The 20,026-nt window shown below is 43.5% G+C and overlaps 1 protein-coding gene across 1 annotated transcript in view; it reads right to left on the bottom strand.

Moving 5' to 3' along the window:
• DNALI1 (dynein axonemal light intermediate chain 1) overlaps nt 1-20,026 on the bottom strand; it is a 30,190-nt gene that overhangs the window by 9,026 nt on the left and 1,138 nt on the right. The window contains exons 2-4 of the mRNA XM_056557126.1: nt 18,677-18,810; nt 16,806-16,975; nt 8,188-8,366 (exon numbers count right to left, since the gene is read on the bottom strand). Coding sequence (XP_056413101.1) covers nt 8,188-8,366; nt 16,806-16,975; nt 18,677-18,810 — 483 coding nt within the window. The remainder of the gene's footprint in view (nt 1-8,187; nt 8,367-16,805; nt 16,976-18,676; nt 18,811-20,026) is intronic.

Raw genomic sequence — 20,026 nt, 5'->3', positions numbered from 1 at the left:
GTAGGGACCCTCTTTGTGTCCTCCAGCTCCAGCGCTTTTGCGCGGCAGTCCCGAACAGCCCACTGAGCTAGCCGGGAGTAGTTTACTTTCACTTTAGACACGGTGATCAACTTTGAACGCTGTGTCTGCAGGGTTAATAGCGCCGGGGCCCGTTGTTAGAAGCCGGGCCCGACCCGCCGTGGGCCCGTGTTATAGAAAGGGAGTGGACTCAGGGCGTACAGGTGCCTCCATGGTGCCCTACTAGGTAAAAAAACCACCACATGGAACCCTGGTGTAAGTATTTTTTTTTTTTTTATAACAAGTTTTCTAAAGTCTGTAATGTAACATGACCATATTGTGTGAATAAACCCCATGTATAAGAATGGCTTTAGTGAGTGTACACCTAAGGTAGGAAAATAAGAAATCTCAGGTGCGAACACATATATCCTTGGTACATTGTTGCTGATGCTGGAGCAGCATTAATAAATAATCCACCATTACTTTCATATATCATTAACCACACAACCAGCGGGAATAGTGCGCCATTATTTGTCCTTACCATCTGAAGTAAAAGTGGCAGGTAGCACTCGCTACTAGTGTGACTGATAGGATGCCTTAATGCTTTTTATCCACATTTGCTCAGACCCTATTTCTGGATATTGCACTTTAATATTATTATACGGCTAAAAGGAAAATTAACATTCATGGAGACAGTGGCTGTCGTTGTTCCTCTCTAGCAGACAGTTAATGTCATTTCTGTCTTTTAAATCATATTAGGCAAGATTGTGTTTGCGGCATGATAGAAGGAAACACACCCACCACCGTCTATCCAGGATGCAATTTGTTTATAACTGCTGGGCAATTTTCTAAAAAGCTGTTCCAGTGCTGTTCCATATTTATAAAACTTTGATAATGTGATTAAAATCCAAGTTTGTTGACCATGAAATTAGAGATTCAAGTACAAAATCGGTGGAAAAAAAAATAAAACGTGAAATTATCTTTAATGCAATGACCGATCTATGCTAAAGCTATGAAGTCACTGTCGAGATATGAAACGGTTTTAGAGCATGGAAAATGCAATTTCTTTGTGTATTAGCTATGGTTGAAGACGTTACTATTCCAGATCCTGGCTTTGCTTGCAGAGATTCACAGCACTTAACCAGAAAGATTAGACATAGTGGCCGTCCAGCGCTGAAGGCTGAAAAACTGTGTTGTTTGTTCCATAGTGACAGCTGATCATTCATTCTACATGCCATAGCCAAATAATGGATTATGTGGAGAGCTCCATAGTTTCAGAAAAGTTTCCAAATTACCGTATTTTTCGCCGTATAAGACGCACTTTTTCTTCCCCAAAACTGGGGGGGAAAAGTCGGTGCGTCTTATACGGCGAATACACACCGATCGGGTCGGTCCCGCGGCTAATACAGGACATCACTGATCGCGGTGATGCCCTGTATTAACCCTTCAGACGCGGCCATCAAAGCTGACCGCCGCATCTGAAGCGACAGTGATACTAACCCGGCTGCTCAGTCGGGCTGTTCGGGACCACCGCGGTGAAATCGCGGCGTCCCGAACAGCTTACAGGACACCGAGAGGGACCTTACCTGCCTCCTCGGTGTCTGCTCAGAGCTGGGATCCCCTGCATGGACGGCGCTCTCCTTCAACGTCATCGCGCTCGCTGTCCCGTCATCCAATAGAAGCGGCGTGCGTAGCAAAGTGATGATGGCGATGGAGAGCGTGGATCATGGGGAAGAAGACGTCCGGAGCGTCGGGGACACCACGGGGTCGCGGCGACAGTGATGGAGCGACATCCAGGGCAGCGGTGACGAGCGGCGGGGACACGTGAGTATAACTTCCAATACCAGTCAGTGGTCTGCAACCTGCGGACCTCCAGATGTTGCAAAACTACAACTCCCAGCATGCCCGGACAGCCAACGGCTGTCCGGGCATGTTGGGAGTTGTAGTTTTGCAGCATCTGGAGGTCTGCAGGTTGAAAATCACTGTTGGGTTCAGAATCTTTTTTTTCTAGATTTTGCACCTTTAAAATTGGGTGCGTCTTATATGCCGGTGTGTCCTATAGGGCGAAAAATACGGTAGATGACCTAATCCAACACTGGCGATGCTCACACATTATGGATTTGCTATAGGCAAATCCGACATGTTTTTCTTTTGATGACATGCATCGTAAATCCAAGGATGAATTTGCCGAAGATGCTTCTTGAATCTGCATCCCCGGCTTACCTGCGGAATCTACTGCAAATAATTGAAATCAATGTTTTTTTTTTTCTGTCTCCTGAATGGTAATCCACATGGAAAATTTCCAACAGATATGAATGGGAGCGGTTGTGGAAACTCCATTCACTTGCAATGGAGGTGGAGCTTCATCAGGTTAGATGACTTTGGCGAGGAATCCAAGCCAAAATGTGTCTAATATCCCTCTGGATGTGTTCTGTTCTTCCTTTCCTCTTACTTCTGCTAATCAAATGAAAAACGAAAATTTCACATGGACATAAGTATTCAGACCCTTTTCTATGACACTTGACATTTAGCTCTGGATCCTCCCATTTCTCTCGATCATCTTGATCATTTGTTTCTACACCTTGATCAGAGGCACCTGTGGTAAATTCAGTTCATTGAACATAACTTGAAAAGACACACCCCTGTCTATATTAAGTCTCGCAGCTGACAATATATATCAGAGCAAAAACTAAGCCATGAGGGAGAAAGAACTGCCTGTAGAGCTCAGAGATTGCGTGGAGCCAGATCTGAAGAAGGAAACAAAAAAGACATCTGATGTACTGAAAGTCCTGAAGAGTACAGTGGCCTCCATAATTCTTATATGGATGACGTTTGGAACAACTAGAACTCTCCCCAGAGCTGGCCGTCCCACCAAACTAATATCTGGAGAGAAGGGCCTTGGTAAGAAAGGTAACCAAGAACTCAATACAGAGTAAATGATTAAAGGGTCTGAATACTTAAGTCAATGCAATTTTTCGTTTTTCCTTTTCAATAAACTAGCAAAGATTTCTAACATTCTGTTTTCACTTGATCATTATGGGGTATTGATTACAGAATCATGATAAATTTGAATTTATTTTTTCCCTTGAGCACAAGGCCGTGGACTTCTTAGTGAAGATGGTCAATATTCATAATATACGTGGGGATCAAAGGTGTTTCTTCTTGCGGAGAGCACCATAAAAATGTGTGGAGACTTATGGGCCATTAATGCTCTAATGGGATTCCTGGAAAGAAGGATATGCAAAGCAGCTCTCTGACACAGCTTTTTGGAGGTGGCTTTCCTTTCAGTCAGAGAGCTGTTTTGCTTATCCTTTCCAAAATCTATCTTTGTCACAGGAAATCTGTGTAAAGGGGTGGTCTTCTATGAGAGTAACATTTTTTGGGGATTTGCTGGTTCATTTCTATCTTGCACATTTGCAGTTTGTTTCAATGTATCGGTTCCTGAATGGGGTTGTTTTTCAGCCACAACAAAATTCTGCAACAAATTTAGAAATGTGTGAATGCACCCTAAAGGCCTATGGGGTACACAGTGCAGAACCTTATTTTTTTTTAATCTTCGAAATCTGACTATTGTAACATTAGCCCAGCTTTATGAATCTGTGTGACATAAAAGCACTATCTATACATTTTTGTTTTTAACATGGCCCATGGCTTTTCTACATCCTGGGGTGAAGGACATAGAAAATATCTGTACTGCAGCTGTAGGACATATGGCCCCGTCTCCTTCTGCTGCCGGCGGGGCTGGGATTCGCTTCGCGGGACGCGCCCGCATGCGAATCCCAGCCCGTCACTCACCTCTTGCTCCTCCTGTCTCCTCCTCTGCCTCTCTGCTCCAGCACGCGTGACCCCGTCCTCTAGGGCACGGGCGCGCCGGAGCTCTGAGATTTAAAGGGCCAGTGCACCCATTACTTAAGTAACAACTGTGGCTCAGTTAATACATTCCTCCACCTCCCACACTTCCCTGACGGATCTTTGTTGCCCTAGTTCCTGAGAGAAAGCGTTTCTGAGTATTGCCTTGCTGTGTATCGTACCCTTTGCTCTTTGACCTGACCTTGCTCCTTTGCTGCCTGCCCACTGACTACCTGCTACGTTCCTGACTACGCTATTGTGCCGCCTGCCCTGACCTTCTGCTATCCTGACCACGAGTTGCCGTATCCTAACTGTACCTAGAATTTCCTCACCCGCCTGTGTGGTCGAGCCATGCCAGGGGTAGTGACCTTGGTGCCGCCTGCCACAGCAAGTTCATCCCGCTTTACGGCGGGCATTGGTGAAAACCAGCGGCACCTTAGACTCTGCTCCCTGGTACGGTCCTGTCATCTGCCACACAGGTCCAGCGGATCCACTACCACCAGAGTTCCTGTCTACTGAAACGTGAGTGTTACATATATATTATACTTATGCTGACTGTCACTTGACATCCATAAGCACTATTCTTTAGATAAAATACTTTAGACAGCATCTTGCTGGCAAGCATGCTAAGAGATTAACTCTTTATATTGTACAATGTTTCCCACAATGCACAACTGCAGACCATTCCCTGTGCAGACAGGTCCGTAGCGGGGACACCGATAAGAATGAGATCATGCAGCGAACAATAGCCATAGATATTAGATGTGAGTCAGTAGGTGCTGCCAGTTTTAATAAAGTCCACTGTCATTCTGCTGACAGGGAAAACAAGCAGAGTTTTTCTTTTGTCATCCTATTATTACCCCAGATAGGGATGCCTGGCAGCCAGTCCTCCCTGGTAATATTTTAATAGACTGAATATTTGAGGGAGAAGGACATGCGTAGATACGGAGGAAACAAACACACAATTGGGCGCTCAGATTAAGGAAGGCTATGCAGTTACAACTAAAGAATAAAGCATCACTTTGAGAAGAAGAACTAATTCTACTTCCATTTATTTTATACTAGGTAAATGCTAAGTATCTGCAGCTACTTACCCCTTAGGCTAACTTTCACTTGTTTTTTTTTCTGGCAGTTTTTGGAAAACAGCCACTGCAGTTTTTGAGCCAAAGTCAGAAGTGGATCCATAAGGGAGAAGTGTAAGTCCTTCCTTTATATGTCCTATCCCTTTTGAAAAACTGTTTTCCAAAAACTGCCAGGAAAAAAACCAAGTGGAAACTTAGCCTTAAAGGGGTACTTGCCTTGCAGTGCTGGGGACTTGGGTTCAAATCCCACTAAGGACAACAATAAATAAAGTGTTATTATTATTATAATAACGTCAGCAGAGAAAACTGTGCTCGTGATGTCATCAGAGAGCATTCCAAAAAGAAAAGAATTTCCTCTGTAGTATTCAGCAGCTACAAAATAGTGCATTTTTGGTCACTATCAATGCAAAAATGTTACCGCTAAAAACTTCAGATCACGGCGCAAAAAATGAGCCCTCATACCGCCCCATACGCGGAAAAATAAAAAAGTTATAGGGGTCAGAATATGACAATTTTAAACGTATAAATTTTCCTGCATGAAGTTATGATTTTTTCCAGAAGTACGACAAAATCAAACCTACATAAGTAGGGTATCATTTTAACCATATGGACCTACAGAATAAAGAGAAGGTGGAGAAACGGAAGCCCCCAAAAGTTACAAAATGGCGTTTTTTTTTTTCAATTTTGTCTCACATTGAATTTTTTTTCCGTTTCGCCGTAGATTTTTGGGTAAAATGACTGACGTCATTCCAAAGTAGAATTGGTGGTGCAAAAAATAAGCCATCATATGGATTTTTAGGTGAAAGATTGAAAGAGTTATGATTTTTTAAAGGTAAGGAGGAAAAAACGAAAATGCAAAAACGAAAAAAAACCCCGGTCCTTAAGGGGTTCAAGGGATTTTTCATTTTTACACTTTCGTTGTATCCTCCTCACCTACTAATAGCTAGAACGCTTTCAATTTTCCACCTAGAGAACCCTATGAGGGCCTGTTTTTTTTTTTTTTTTTTGTGCCAGAAATTGTACTTTGTAATGACATCACTCATTTTACTAAATATATCATAAAATAAAAATAAAAATTCTGGGGCAAAATAAAAAAAACTGTATTTTCCAACTTTTTTGGCTTCTGATTCTATGCAGAACACTCAAGTGCAGTCCTATGAAAAAAAAAGTTACACAAAACAGCATACAGTATCATGTACATCACTATCCAAGCAATATAGATATGGACATTGATGCACGTTGAGAGATATGCTGTCTGAGCCTATGCTGTCAAGCTGTTTTGATGTTTTGTGCGCTACCTTATGACATGGGCACCAGAACTCTGCCACCATCTAGTGGACATTATAAGAATTGTAATGTATAATATGTCATTTACTAGATTTCACAGCTAAGCTGAGTGGATTTGTAACTATTTGAGCACTGAAGCATTATTGAGGCTCAGTGATGAGGCCTATCTAACTATTGCCAGGATTGAAGTCTAGGCTCTGTGCAGTCAAGCTCTTCTCAACCAAATTACGACCAAAATTCCATTGCTTCAGGTGCAAGGGATACACTTTTGTAGCCATAGTACAATGCAAGACAATCCGGCACTCAATAAAGAGTAAGTAAAATGTAAAAATCCTTTATTCAATCCATAACAGACTTTACATACGTTTTATATGTGTAGTCCGTCTGGACATTTAACTGTTATGGATTAAATAAAGGATTTTTAAATTTTACTTACTCTCCTTTGTGTGTCGAATCACGTTTGGACTTCCTCCTTCAAGTTTTGCTCCTGATGTGTACGAAAGCCCGCTGACTAGCCTGCAAAATCAGATCTTAAAGGGAAACTCCGGTACATAAGTACTTATCCCCTACCATAGGATCCTGGGTCTGATTGCTGGGGCCCCCCTGCGATCTCCTATCCAGCACCCCAGCTCTCCCCATGCACAGAGAGACCTCCGCTCCGTGCACAGATTACTGTCAACCACCGCACCGAGCAAATAATGCAAATAGTCTTCAAACCCACCTCCATTGAAGTTAAGAGTTCATTTGCATATTACAAGATTGTGCTATATCTTGGGAACGGCTGAATGGATCCAAGTGAGAAATACATAATATTACTCAGGATCATCAACACTAACCTATAAGTCTATTCACAGTTTTTTTATTGTTTCATTGTTTTTGTAAATCTTTAAAAAGTACCTGTCACCAAATAAACTTTTCTAAACTACCTCAGGCTATGTTCCCTAACTACTCCTAACACTCCTCCCACCCTTAAAAAAATGTCAGTGCTTTAAAAAGCTCTGTATCTTACCTTTTATTCTTGCTCACATAGTGCAATCTCCCAGCAGGAGAAAGTGGACATTTCCCAGCAGGCATGACATCACTGAAGCCTGCTGAGGGACCACTTCCGCCCTCACATGGTTGCAGTGCTGTGATGAATAGAAGACCTCAGGTTCTGTGCAGCTTTCAGCGAGGCTTTGTGCATGTTTCAGTGAGGCTTTTTGCAGCTTTCAGTGAGGCTCTTTGCAGCTTTCAGTGAGGCTCTGTGCAGCTGTCAATCTAGCTCAGTGCATAGAGAAGCACTTCCTGAGTTTGGTCTCCTGCCAGTCTGGGAGGAGACTAAACTCACTATATTAATTGTAGGAGGGGGCAGAAAAGCACCACCTAGTGGCCATTTTTTCTGTTATATTTTAAACATATTTTTGTTGATAATTTTCAAAGCAAGTGAATGGGAAAGTGTCTGCTAATTGCACAAGGAATACTATATTAACATTTTTTGGTGACAGGTCCTCTTTAAATATAGTATGGTGATATCCGCATTCCCTCCTAATAATGTAATATAAGGATGGCAGGTCTTTGACCAAGAGATGTGTGGCTACGGAAAGGATGATCTGGGACAAGCAATGCACAAGGGCGTCTGTGGTTGGCATTTATGGGGGTCTCCTTGGAAAACCAAGTATAAAGGCCTCTGAGGCGGGTACACATTTCTTGAATTGTCTACGGTAGAAACACTCTGATGGAGAGCATATGTAACAGGTACATACTATTATGGGAGATGTAATAAGGCTTACCACTGGCGAGGCCAGTAAAAAAAAAAGTTTTAAAACAACCCCACAAATGTTTGAGAATATACACATTTTCCACACATTGTAAAGAATGTTATGAAGCAGACCTAAAAGGCAGCTGATAAGGAAGAAATGAATTAAAATGTCCCAGTGAGCTTCCGATAATTCATTATAGTTAGAGTAATAAAAAGCAGTATTCAGCCACCAACCCTTTTCTCCATGTCCGATTTGCCTTGCTCCGCCTGTAAGGCCTTCCTCATGCCAAAAGCCACACTGCTTTCGTATAGGGTCTGGTATGCAGAGATGGTCATGTGTATTTCATCACGTACTCTCAGGAGAAGGACACCACGCTCAGCACAGTTGATGGTCACCTGTCTGATAATCTCATCTAAAAGGCACAAAAGTAATACATTATATTTATTAGGCACTTTTCTTGGCAGTAACACTTTGTAGAACAAGGTATATGATAGCAAAAAAAAAAAGACAACTAATAAAGCCAATACTGAGTCAAACAATACAAAGAGTTACAGTATGAATAGGGAAGAAGTAGTCAATGACTGGTAAGGTGGCTTCACCCCTCTGTTGAGTTGTTAACAGTATTGGTGAGCAGCAATGACCACTGTAGCAGCAGCAATGGATTGCAGCAAGTTCTGTTTTTTTCCATTTATTTAGTCCAACCTATTTATATATAGAGATAAATAAATATCGCTGTTCAACCCATTTAAGCTGCCACATTTGCTAAAGAATACATACTTCTTCCAGGAGGTTCAGGAACATGTTATAGCTCTCCATGTACAGCGAGGCAAAAAAGTATTTAGTCAGCCACCAATTGTGCAAGTTCTCCCTTTTAAAAAGATGAGAGAGGCCTGTAATTTTCATCATAGGTATACCTCAACTATGAGAGATATAATGAGAAAAAAATCCATAAAATAATTTATTTGCAAATTATGGTGGAAAATAAGTATTTGGTCACCTACAAACAAGCAAGATTTCTGGCTCTCACAGACCTGTAACTTCTTCTGTAAAAGTTTCCTCTGTCCTCCACTCGTTACCTGTATTAATGGCATCTGCTTGAACTTGTTATCAGTATAAAAGGCACCTGTCCACAACCTCAAACAATCACACTCCAAACTCTACTATGGCCAAGACCAAAGAGCTGTAGAGGTACACCAGAAACAAAATTGTAGACCTGCACCAGGCTGGGAAGACTGAATCTGCAATAGGCAAGCAGCTTGGTGTGAAGAAATCAACTGTGGGAGCAATTATTAGAAAATGGAAGACATTCAAGACCACTGATAATCTCCCTCGATCTGGGGCTCCATGCAAGATCTCACCCCGTGGTGTCAAAATGATCACAAGAACGATGAGCAAAAATGCCAGAACCACACGGGGGGACCTAGTGAATGACCTGCAGAGAGCTGGGACCAAAGTAACAAAGGCTACTATCAGTAACACACTACGCTGCCAGGGACTCAAATCATGCAGTGCCAGACGTATCCCCCTGCTTAAGCCAGTACATGCCCGGCCTGCCCAGATGAGTATTGGGAGATTGTCATATGGTCAGATGAAGCCAAAGTAGAACTTTTTGGCAAAAACTTAACTTGTGTTTGGAGGAGAAAGAATGCTGAGTTGCATCCAAAGAACACACCTACTGAAGCATGGGGGTGGAAACATCATTCTTTAGGGCTGTTTTTCTGCTAAGGGACCAGGATGACTGATCTGTGTAAAGGAAAGAATGAATGGGGCCATGTATTGTGAGATTTTGAGTGAAAACCTCCTTCCATCAGCAAGCGCATTGAAGATGAAATGTGGCTGGGTCTTTCAGCATGACAATGATCCCAAACACATTGCCCGGCCAACGAAGGAGTGGCTTTGTAAGAGCATTTCAAGGTCCTGGAGTGGCCTAGCCAGTCTCCAGATCTCAACCCCATAGAAAACCTTTGGAGGGAGTTGAAAGTCGGTGTTATCCAGCAACAGCCCTAAAACATCACTGCTCTAGAGGAAATCTGCATGCAGGGATGGGCCAAAATACCAGCAACAGTGTGTGAAAACCTTGTGAAGACTTACAATAAATGTTTGACCTCTGTCATGCCAACAAAGGGTATATAACAAAGTATTGAGATACATTTTTGTTATTGACCAAATACTTATTTTCCACCATAATTTGCAAATAAATTCTTTAAAAATCAGACAATGTGACTTTATGGATTTTTTTTCTCATTATGTCTCTCATAGTTTAGGTATACCTATGATGAAGATTACAGGCCTCTCTCATCTTTTTAAGTTGGAGAACTTGTACAATTGGTTGCTGACTAAAAAATGTTTTGCTCCACTTGTATCACCATTTGAGTAAAGGGTTTGCTGGGCATTTAACATTATGGCCTATGCAAAGAATAGCCCATCAATGTCTGATCAGCAGGATGCTGACACCCGGAAAAAACTTGCCAATCAGCTATTGGGCAGAGCCATTGGTTCTGGAACATAACGCAAAGAACTGCCAAAATCAGAAGGCTCAGTTCATTGTGCAGTGGTGGCCAACAGTAATTTCGTGCAGCTCTATCTGAAGTGAATGGGAACTGCAGCAACTCAATGCAACTACTACGCAATGAATGGAGTAAACTGCTTTAGGCCATTGGGGGAGATTTATCATTGAGTTTACTCCTTTTTCTTGAGTATTTTTTGTGCAAAAATTTGTGCAGTGACTTTCATTGCATCTTTTTTGATAGAGAACATAGGAAAATATTTTATCTCTACGTGCTCGTGTACCGTAGAAAGAAAAATGCTTTACACACTAATTTACTATTGCGCATTTTTTTTTTAGATATTAAAACTTTGCGCAAAGGCAACAGATTTTGCACAAATATAGAACACCGAAGAGTGCACGTACGAATATGTCGGACGGTAGAAACATGAAGGAATGTCTATGTTTGAGCAAAATTTATCAACAAGCCTGCGCACCCTGCCAATCAGACATTGATGGCCTATCCTTTGAATAAATGCCCAGTATACCCCTTTAATGCCCCATTCCACTTAAATCATAAACTGTCATGGATGACTGCAGTTTTCCTTACAGCCCTCTCCTCACACTCCTTGGGGGAAGATTTATCAAAACCTGTCCATAGGAAAAGTTGCCCAGTTGTCCTTAGCAACCAATCAGATTGCTTCTTTCATTTTTATGAGGCCTTTTCAGAAATGAAAGATGCAATCTGATTGGTTGCTATGGGCAACTCAGTAACATTTCCTCTGGACAGGTTTTGATAAATACGGTATCCCTGATTGTATGCAGTAATAATAAAAATCATTCAACTGTAGAAACATATTCTGCAGAACTTTATTAATACAAAAGGTATACCATATTTTTCGCCGTATAAGACGCACTTTTTCTTCCCCAAAACTGTGGGGAAAAAGTCGGTGCGTCTTATACGGCGAATACACCGATATCGCAGCGGTCCCTGCGGCCATCAACGGCCGGGACCCGCGGCTTATACAGGACATCACCGATCACGGTGATGCCCTGTATTAACCCTTCAGATGCGGCGATCAAAGCTGACCGCCGTGTCTGAAGGGAAAGTGACACTAACCCGGCTGTTCAGTCGGGCTGTTCGGGACCGCCACGATTTCACCGCAGCGGTCCCGAACAGCCCGACTGAATAGCCGGGTTAGTGCTTACAGAACACCGGGAGGGACCTTACCTGCCTCCTCGGTGTCTTCTCCGTTTAGGGATCCCCTGTATGGCCGGCGCTCTCCTTCCTCGTCATCACGTCGTCGCATACGTGCGTTGGCGTGCGTAACGACGTGATGGCGGCGACGGCGAGCGAGGATACCCGGCCGGCAGCAGAGACATTCTGGAGCGACGGGGACAGTGATGGAGCGACATCCAGGGCAGCGGTGACGGGTCCGGAGCGGCGGGGACACGTGAGTATTACCTCCTATGCAGTGGTCTTCAATCTGCGGACCTCCAGATGTTGCAAAACTACAACTCCCAGCATGCCCGGACAGCCAACGGCTGTCCGGGCATGCTGGGAGTTGTAGTTTTGCAACATCAGGAGGTCCGCAGGTTGAAGACCACTATTGGGTTCAAAATCTTTATTTTTTTTAGATTTTGCACCTATAAATTGGGTGCGTCTTATACGCCGGTGCGTCCTATAGGACGAAAAATACGGTATGTACAGATACATTCAGACATTACACAATAACAAATTAATCAACAGTTCAAACAAGAGAACTGAGGGTTCTGTTCACAAGAGCTTACAATCTATGAGGAAATAGGGGTGATGCAAAAGGTAAGAGGGCTTGTTTTGTACAGTGGTGTAGCCATTTAATTATTAGGGCAGTGCACACAATGATGGATGAAACCTTTGGAAGCTTTGTAGCATCAAAATATCATAACCATATTTTCTTTAATGTTGCAAAAATGTTTTCTTCAGAAAAATAACATGACTAATGGTCAATGTTCATCATATGACCAGCTGTAGGTTGACCTTTCCGATGTTGGGGTTAACTCCAGTCAAATCTGAACAGTGGTATACCTACAATAGATACAGATAATGCAACTGGTATGGAACCTGATGTCAGACCGGCCCAGAACTGATTGTTCCCGTACAGTCATATTGTTTGCCAGAAGCTACCATGAGGAGTCGACTGCATATAACTTTTTACAGCTCCCATTATGTTTAAAGGGGTACTCCGCCCCTTGACATCTTGGAATCCCCTAGCCAAAGAATAGGGGATAAGATGTCTGATCCCGGCCGCTGGGGACCCCCCACGATCTCCCGGCTGCACCCAGCATTCTTTAGAGCGTGGGGTGCAGCACAAGAGGTAACGTCATGGCCATGCCCCGCTCGTGACGTCACGGCCACGCCCCCTCTATGCAAGTCTATGGGAGGGGGTGTGACAGCCCCCTCCCATAACTTGCATAGAGGAGGCAAAACCGTGAAGTCACGAGCGGGCCATGATTGTGTCGTCACAAGCCTCCGCCCCTCATCGCCAGTCATCCGGCACGTTCGCTCCGTGCACCGGATGTCTGGGGTGCCGCAGCCAAGATCAGACATCTTATCCCCTATCCTTTGGATAGGGGATAAGATGTCTAGGGGCAGAGTATCCCTTTAATACTAGAGGTATAAGGCAGGGAGTTTCTCCTAAGGGTACGATTTGATGCACAGGATTTTCTGCTTTAGATTTCAATGTAAACTAAATGACTGAGCACAGCTTCTAATCTGCAGTTACAAATCCTGCGCATGAAATCTGCACAGGATCCTGTATGTGTGAATGTACCCTAAGGGTGCGTTCCCACAGGGCGTATACGCAGCGTATTTGACGCTGCGCAAAATTTATGGCAGCAGCGGGAAATACGCTGCGTATCCCTTGCTCACTATACACACAGGGCTTTCCGGCGGCAGCCCTATGTGTGTAGTGAGTTTTGGAGGCGGAGCCGCGCGTCACAGACACGCCGGCATATGGCTCCGCCTCCAAAACTCACTACACACATAGGGCTGCCGCCGGAAAGCCCTGTGTGTATAGTGAGCAAGGGATACGCAGCGTATTTCCCGCTGCTGCCATAAATTTTGCGCAGCGTCAAATACGCTGCGTATACGCCCTGTGGGAACGCACCCTAAGGGAGCATTCACACTACCGAATATACTGTATGAGGAAAAATATTCAGCTCGGAAATTCCGATGCAGCAGCGTCCCAGTGTTTTCAATTGGTTGTTGCTGCACAGTGCATACCACTGACTTTTTTTGTGGTGAAATCTTCAAATTCTGGACTTTAAACTGGTTCATTCTTTCGGCGTATCTGCTCAAATATGCATTTTCGTCAATGGTGCCAACTGAAAAGACAGTGTATGCTGTGCACAGGTTGTCCACCCGGAATTTCTCCGGGCAGACATTCCTTCGTGTGAATGCACTCTAAGGGTATGTTCACATGTGCGTATTTTTGTTGCAGATCTGCAGCAGATTTTGCTTGCCATTGACTTCAAGAAAATCTGCAGCAGATCTGCAACAGAAAATATGCACGTGTGAATGCACCCTATGACTAAGTTTCCACATAAGTTTTTCCTGGTATTTTTTTTTTAACTGCCACTGCAGTTTTTAAGCCAAAGTCAGAAGTGAATCCAGTAGGAGAAAATTAAGTCCTTCTTATACAGTATATTTTCCATTCCCTTTTGAATACACTTCTGCCTTTAGCTCAAAAACTGCAGTGGCAGTTTTCCCCAAAAAATGGCAAAAAATTAATATTTGTGTGGAAACCTGGCCTAAAGGTGGTTGTGGAAGCCAAAATGTAATCATGTAACCCCAGAACTGTGAAAAGATAAGTCCCCTTTCACATTATAAAATCCATCCGTTAAAAGATCCGTTATAAATGTACGTTAGAAAAGCTTTAAGAACGGATGTATATGTCTGCCCCCCCCCGCAGCGCATTTATATATGCGCTGCTGAAAGAATACTTTTCCTTCATAGCGCTGCGAAGGCATATGATTATAGAAGCACTGTGGGGGCCAGACATATGGATATATGTCTGACCCCTGCAGCGCATCTATATACAGATGCCTTTGCAGCGCTATGAATGACAAGTATTCTTTCAGCAGCACATCATGCCGGCCAGATGCGCTGCTGTAGAATACTTTTCATTCATAGCGCTGCTGGGGGGGGGGGGAACATATATAAATGCACTGCGGGGGGAACATATATAAATGCGATGCGGGCGGGTAAGATATATACAAGCACTGTGGGGGCCAGATATATTACCCCCCCAGCGATTCTATATATCTTTCCCCACTGCAGCGCTTCTATTTGAAAACCCAGCCGGGAGCCCTGAATGGCTCCTCAGTATCGGCCATTCAGGGTTCCCGGCGGCAAATTAAAAAATTAAAGTAAATACATCGTACATCGCAGGGGAGTGGAGCATGCCGCCCGCTCCCCTGCTTAACAACTTCTGATCGGATGGGGTCTCAGAAGTGAGACCCGGTGTGATCATTCCCTCAGCCCCTGTACTACAACCCCCATCATGGAACAGAGTCTGTTCCATGATGGGGATTGTAGTACAAACACTAATGTAGGCTCCCCAGCCACCGGCAGACTCCCGCAGCTGGGGAACTACTACCATCATGAAAACAAGTCTGTTCCATGATGGGAGTAGTAGTAGTAGTCCCAGCTGTGGGAGTCTGTAGGCAGAGGTGTTAAAAGGCCATACATGAGGGATGTTATAACGTGTCTTAACGAATGAATATGCCCGTTATTTTGATGGACATTATTCAGCCGTTAGCACCCGTTATTTAATCCGTTGTTATACATCCGTTTTTACACAGAAAACGGATGTTTAATAACGGATGAATACTCATAGTGTGAAAGGAGCCTAAGCATGGGCTTTCGATCTCTATAGAGATTTAAACAAAAATTGTAATAAAAAACAAATACATTTGTCTGAGAGTACTGAGGGAGCATTCTGAGCATTGATGTCAGGTGCTATGATTTCATGTTCTGATTTTAGGTAAAGAAGATTCCTTTTTTTCTCTTTTCCTGGATCAGTTCATGTTTGTGGAATAGTGAAAATGAATATTCAATACCTCTGTTATTTTGAAAGCAGCAAAGGTTTTAAAAGGGGTACTCCGATGGAAAATATTTTTTTTCAAATCCATTGGTTCCAGAAAGTTAAACAGATTTCTTAATAACTTCTATTAAAAAATCTTAATCCTTCCAGTACTTATCATCTGCTGTATACTACAGAGGAAGTTGAGTTGTTCTTTTCAGTCTGATCACAGTGCTCTCTGCTGACACCTCTGTCCATGTCAGGAACTGTCCAGAGCAGGAGCAGATGCCCATAGCAAACCTATCCTGATCTGGATAGTTCCAGACATGGACAGAGGTGGACAGAAAATAACTAAACAACTTCCTCTGTAGCATACAGCAGCTGATAAGTACAGGATGAATTAAAGGGGTTGTCTTGGAATAGAAAAACAGAGCTACTTTCTTTCAAAAACAGCTCCCTGTCTGTCTCCAGGTTGGGTGTGGTTCTGCAGCTCAGTTCCATTAAAGTGCATGGAGCCAAGTTGTAAAACCTCACCCAACCTACCTGGAGACAGACGTGGAGCTGTTTTTGAAATAAAATAAGCTGTGTTTTCCTATTCCTGGATAGCCCCTTTAAGATTTTTTCATTGAAGTAATTTACAAATCGATAACATTTTTTGGCACCAGTTGATTTGAAAAAAATTAAATAAAATTTTTTCCACCGGAGTACCCCTTTAAAGCAGACTAACATACTTAAAGGGGGTACTTCCCATTTAGTTCCGAACACTGTGTGCATGCTGCAGGGGCCATCCACGTCCCCTCGTAACGTCACGCTAGGTCCCCTCAATGCAAGTTTATGGGAGGAGGAGTGTGATGGCTGCCACGCCCCCTCCCATAGACTTGCATTTAGGAGGCGTGGCGTGACATCACGAGGGGGTGTGGCCAGCCCGCACTGTGCGCACACAGTGTTCGGAATTGATTTTGTCTTGTCTGCTTGATTTTCATTTGTTTGGCAATCTGGCATTAGAATAACAGAAAGGAACTGATCTGCTGGTTTCAGTAGGTCGTTTTTAGTATCAGCTCATGTCAGTATAAAAGTGGCATGCACGGAAATTCACATTTTTACGGTGAGATTTATGGTTATGGACGTAAATTAAAGAGTTCTCCTTTTGTGTCTGTTTGCTATGAATTGTTTAAGGATCCATTCATGTAAATGAACATATCTATTCAAAATGGATGACAAAACTCACATGTGAACCTACCCTAATAACAATCCTATACTGTAAAGTAGTTTAGTAGAAAAACTGTAATGACAAACATACCAAAGCATTGTGAATAGAGCTCTCTGCGCACAGGACAGATCCCAGTTTCCCGGGCTTGCCTTTGCTGTAATTTCATATCCAGTTCTTCCTGTAAATGAACAACATCCATCCGAGTACTGGGGGTGCTCGACACCTGCTGGATCCAAAGCTGACTGTTCTCCATCCATTCCCTATGAGAAGCACATAAAAACCATAATAATACAAAGATGTGTACAATGGTGAATCACATGGCAATCATTCTTTAGGCAGACTAAGGATAATATATAAACTCTATAAAATATATTCATAATTTAATAAAATATTATCTCTATATTAAAGTTTTATTCTAGTTAAAACACTACTAAAATCTTGTCCTGTATCCCTTTCTAACACAGCTATAGAACCAACTCCCGAGAGTCCATCTAGCATATACCACTTGCTATGGAGCTGTTTTGGGTTCTATCCTTCATAGACAACAACACAGTGAGGCCATGTTCACACGTTCGGAATCTCCATGCGGAATTCTGCCGAAGATTCCGGAGCAGCAGAGTCCCATTAATTTTAATTGGATTCTGCTGCGCTGAGCACGTGTCTGGAATTTCCGTGCCAGATGTTGCTGGCATAGAAATTCGGTTTTCCGTGCCTGCACAAGGAATGAGCCTGTTCATTCTTTGTGCGGACACAGCACAGAAAGTATAGGTGTCTATGTGACGTGCATTCCTGTGCGGTCCTAATGCCGGCATATTCTGCCGGCGATTACACTCTCCAAAATGTCCACATGAAGATTTCGGACATGTGAACATAACCTTAGAAGCTCTAGCAACACCCTGAGGCAATGTTTCCACAAATTTGGTTCAATTGGATTTAGTTAAAAGGGGTTCTCCAGTGCTTAGACATCTTAACCCCTATCCAAAGGATAGGAGATAAGATGCCTGATCGCGGGAGTCCCGCCGCTGGGGACCCCCGTGATCTTGCACGCGGCACCCTGTTTATAATCAGTCCCTGGAGCGTGTTCGCTCCGGGTCTGATTACCGGCGACCACAGGCTTGCACTGAGGGGCGGAGCCTGACATCACACGGGGGCGGAGGCGTAACGTCACACGCCGTCGGCCCTGTGGTCACCGGTAATCAGACCCGGAGCGAACACGCTACGGGACTGATTATAAACGGGGTGCCGCGTGCAAGATCCCCGGGGTTCCCAGTGGCGGGACTCCCATGATCAGGCATCTTATCCCCTATCCTTTGGATAGGGGATAAGATGTCTAAGCACCGGAGTACCCCTTTAATGGGATTTCACTGTCCCATTCACAAAGCGGAAGCATTCGGCAAAAATATAAAACCTGTCTTTGCAGCTGAATCCCATTAGAGTCAATTGGGCTTTGAATTTCGTCGGAATTCTGTGTTTTGAACGCACAGGAATTCCATCGGAATTCCGTCTAAATGCTGCAAAACTGCCATAAATCTGCAGCCTGCTTATCTGCAGAATTTTGCGTAGAATAGCAGAAATTCTGCCGTGAGAACATAGCCTTATGTTGGAGACATCCTACAATGTGGAGCTCATATGGTATTTAGCCAAACAGGGAGAATTTATAAATAGTTGTGTGTTTAAGAAGGTTTTTTTATTTGTTTTTGTCCCTGTGATTCTGCGCCAAAATTATGAAAAGTCGCACAGGCTTTAATACTTAACTGAGCGTCTCATTTTGTCTGTGTGTGGTGGCTGTTTGCGTCTGATTCGCCTTTTGAAACAGGGATGTTCCCTGAAAGTGCGACATTTCACATCATAAACCACTGCAAAAACACATTGGTGGAGATTCCAAACCTGTGCAGAGGAGAAGTGGAGCAGTTGCCCATAGCAACCTTTCTTTTGTTATTTACCTGGATGACATATCTTACCTTGGTGGTAGAATGGCATTCAAAATCTCTTCTGCTGGCTTAGAGGGGTCTAGAGGAGGAGACTTGGGCTTTGGAGGAGGTGGGACGGGTGCGGATGTAATGGGTTGCTGAGGAATTGCTTTCAAGGCTCGTGACTACAAGAAAAATTATGCAATATTCTTAATTACTTTCTTAACGTTACCTCAATGGTTCCCTAGCAGAATGTACTATAGGAAGTATTAGGCCGGGTTCACACCACGGAATCTCCGGTTGGAATTTCCGCCACAGATCTTGAGGTCGGCACTAGGACAGGGCAAACTGCATTGCCGTTCCCATAGACCGCAAAACATTTCTAAGTGCATCCGCTGAAAGTATGTTCATGTATATAAAATCTTTTGGTGGAGCCGTTCAGAAATACATTGCCGTCTATAGGGAGGGCAATGCAGTCCGTGCGGTACTAGTGCCACCCTTGGGATCTCTGGCGGAAATTCCAGACAGAGGGGGAGATTTATCAAAACCTGTCCAGTGGTAAAGTTGCTGAGTTGCCCATAGCAACCAATCAGATCGCTTCTTTCATTTTTCAGAGGCCTTTTCAAAAATAAAAGAAGTGATCTGATTGGTTGCTATGGGCAACTCAGCAACTTTACCACTGGACATGTTTTGATAAATCTCCCCCAGAGATTCTGTGGTGTGAACCTGCCCCTACTAGTCACTAGGCAAGTTATTATGTATTTACCTCATGCAGCTTTATAATGTCAGCTTTATGCCTGGATCACTCAGTGACCTATGGACTGTGCTATCACACTTTATGTAGCCCTGCACTTTAGCCTCTGATGTTTAAATGCATATGTGGTAACTGGGTGGTGCAGGTAATAGTGTAGGGTATGTTGGTATTAACCCTATGTTGTCGTGACGCCAGGGTGCGGTTTCCTTAGGGCAATGGTCCTACTGCCAACCGTCCCAGAAACGGTAGGGAGAAATAATTGAATGTCCACAGCAGATATTGATGAAAACCGGAATAAACTTTACTGCATATTTTATGCAACTGCAGGAAACAAAACAGTCTTTGTATAGAGTTCCGTAGTTCAGGTTCCTCACAGGTTTGCTGGGACATCTAAGTACAATGAGCTTTGATTTGCTAGCCACTGTGCTACTGGTTGGATTTTAGTAGTTTTGAGCTGGGTAACTCACAGTTTAGTGGCTGCGGAAGATAAGGCTTCAGGCCTAGCTTGAATTGATGATGAGCTATGAGATTAGTGCTGCTTGATAGTCCGGAACTAAGAGCGTGAATTAAGTGGCATTAGCCCCTTATATATTAAGGGGGTGGGACAAAGCTCATTGGCTAAACAAACCTGTCAGTCCTGACCCATG

Source organism: Hyla sarda, chromosome 2 (assembly GCF_029499605.1).
Source record: "Hyla sarda isolate aHylSar1 chromosome 2, aHylSar1.hap1, whole genome shotgun sequence".
NCBI lineage: Eukaryota > Metazoa > Chordata > Amphibia > Anura > Hylidae > Hyla > Hyla sarda.
Note: the sequence above shows the minus strand (reverse complement) of the source record. Positions and strands in the feature narration are given on the sequence as shown.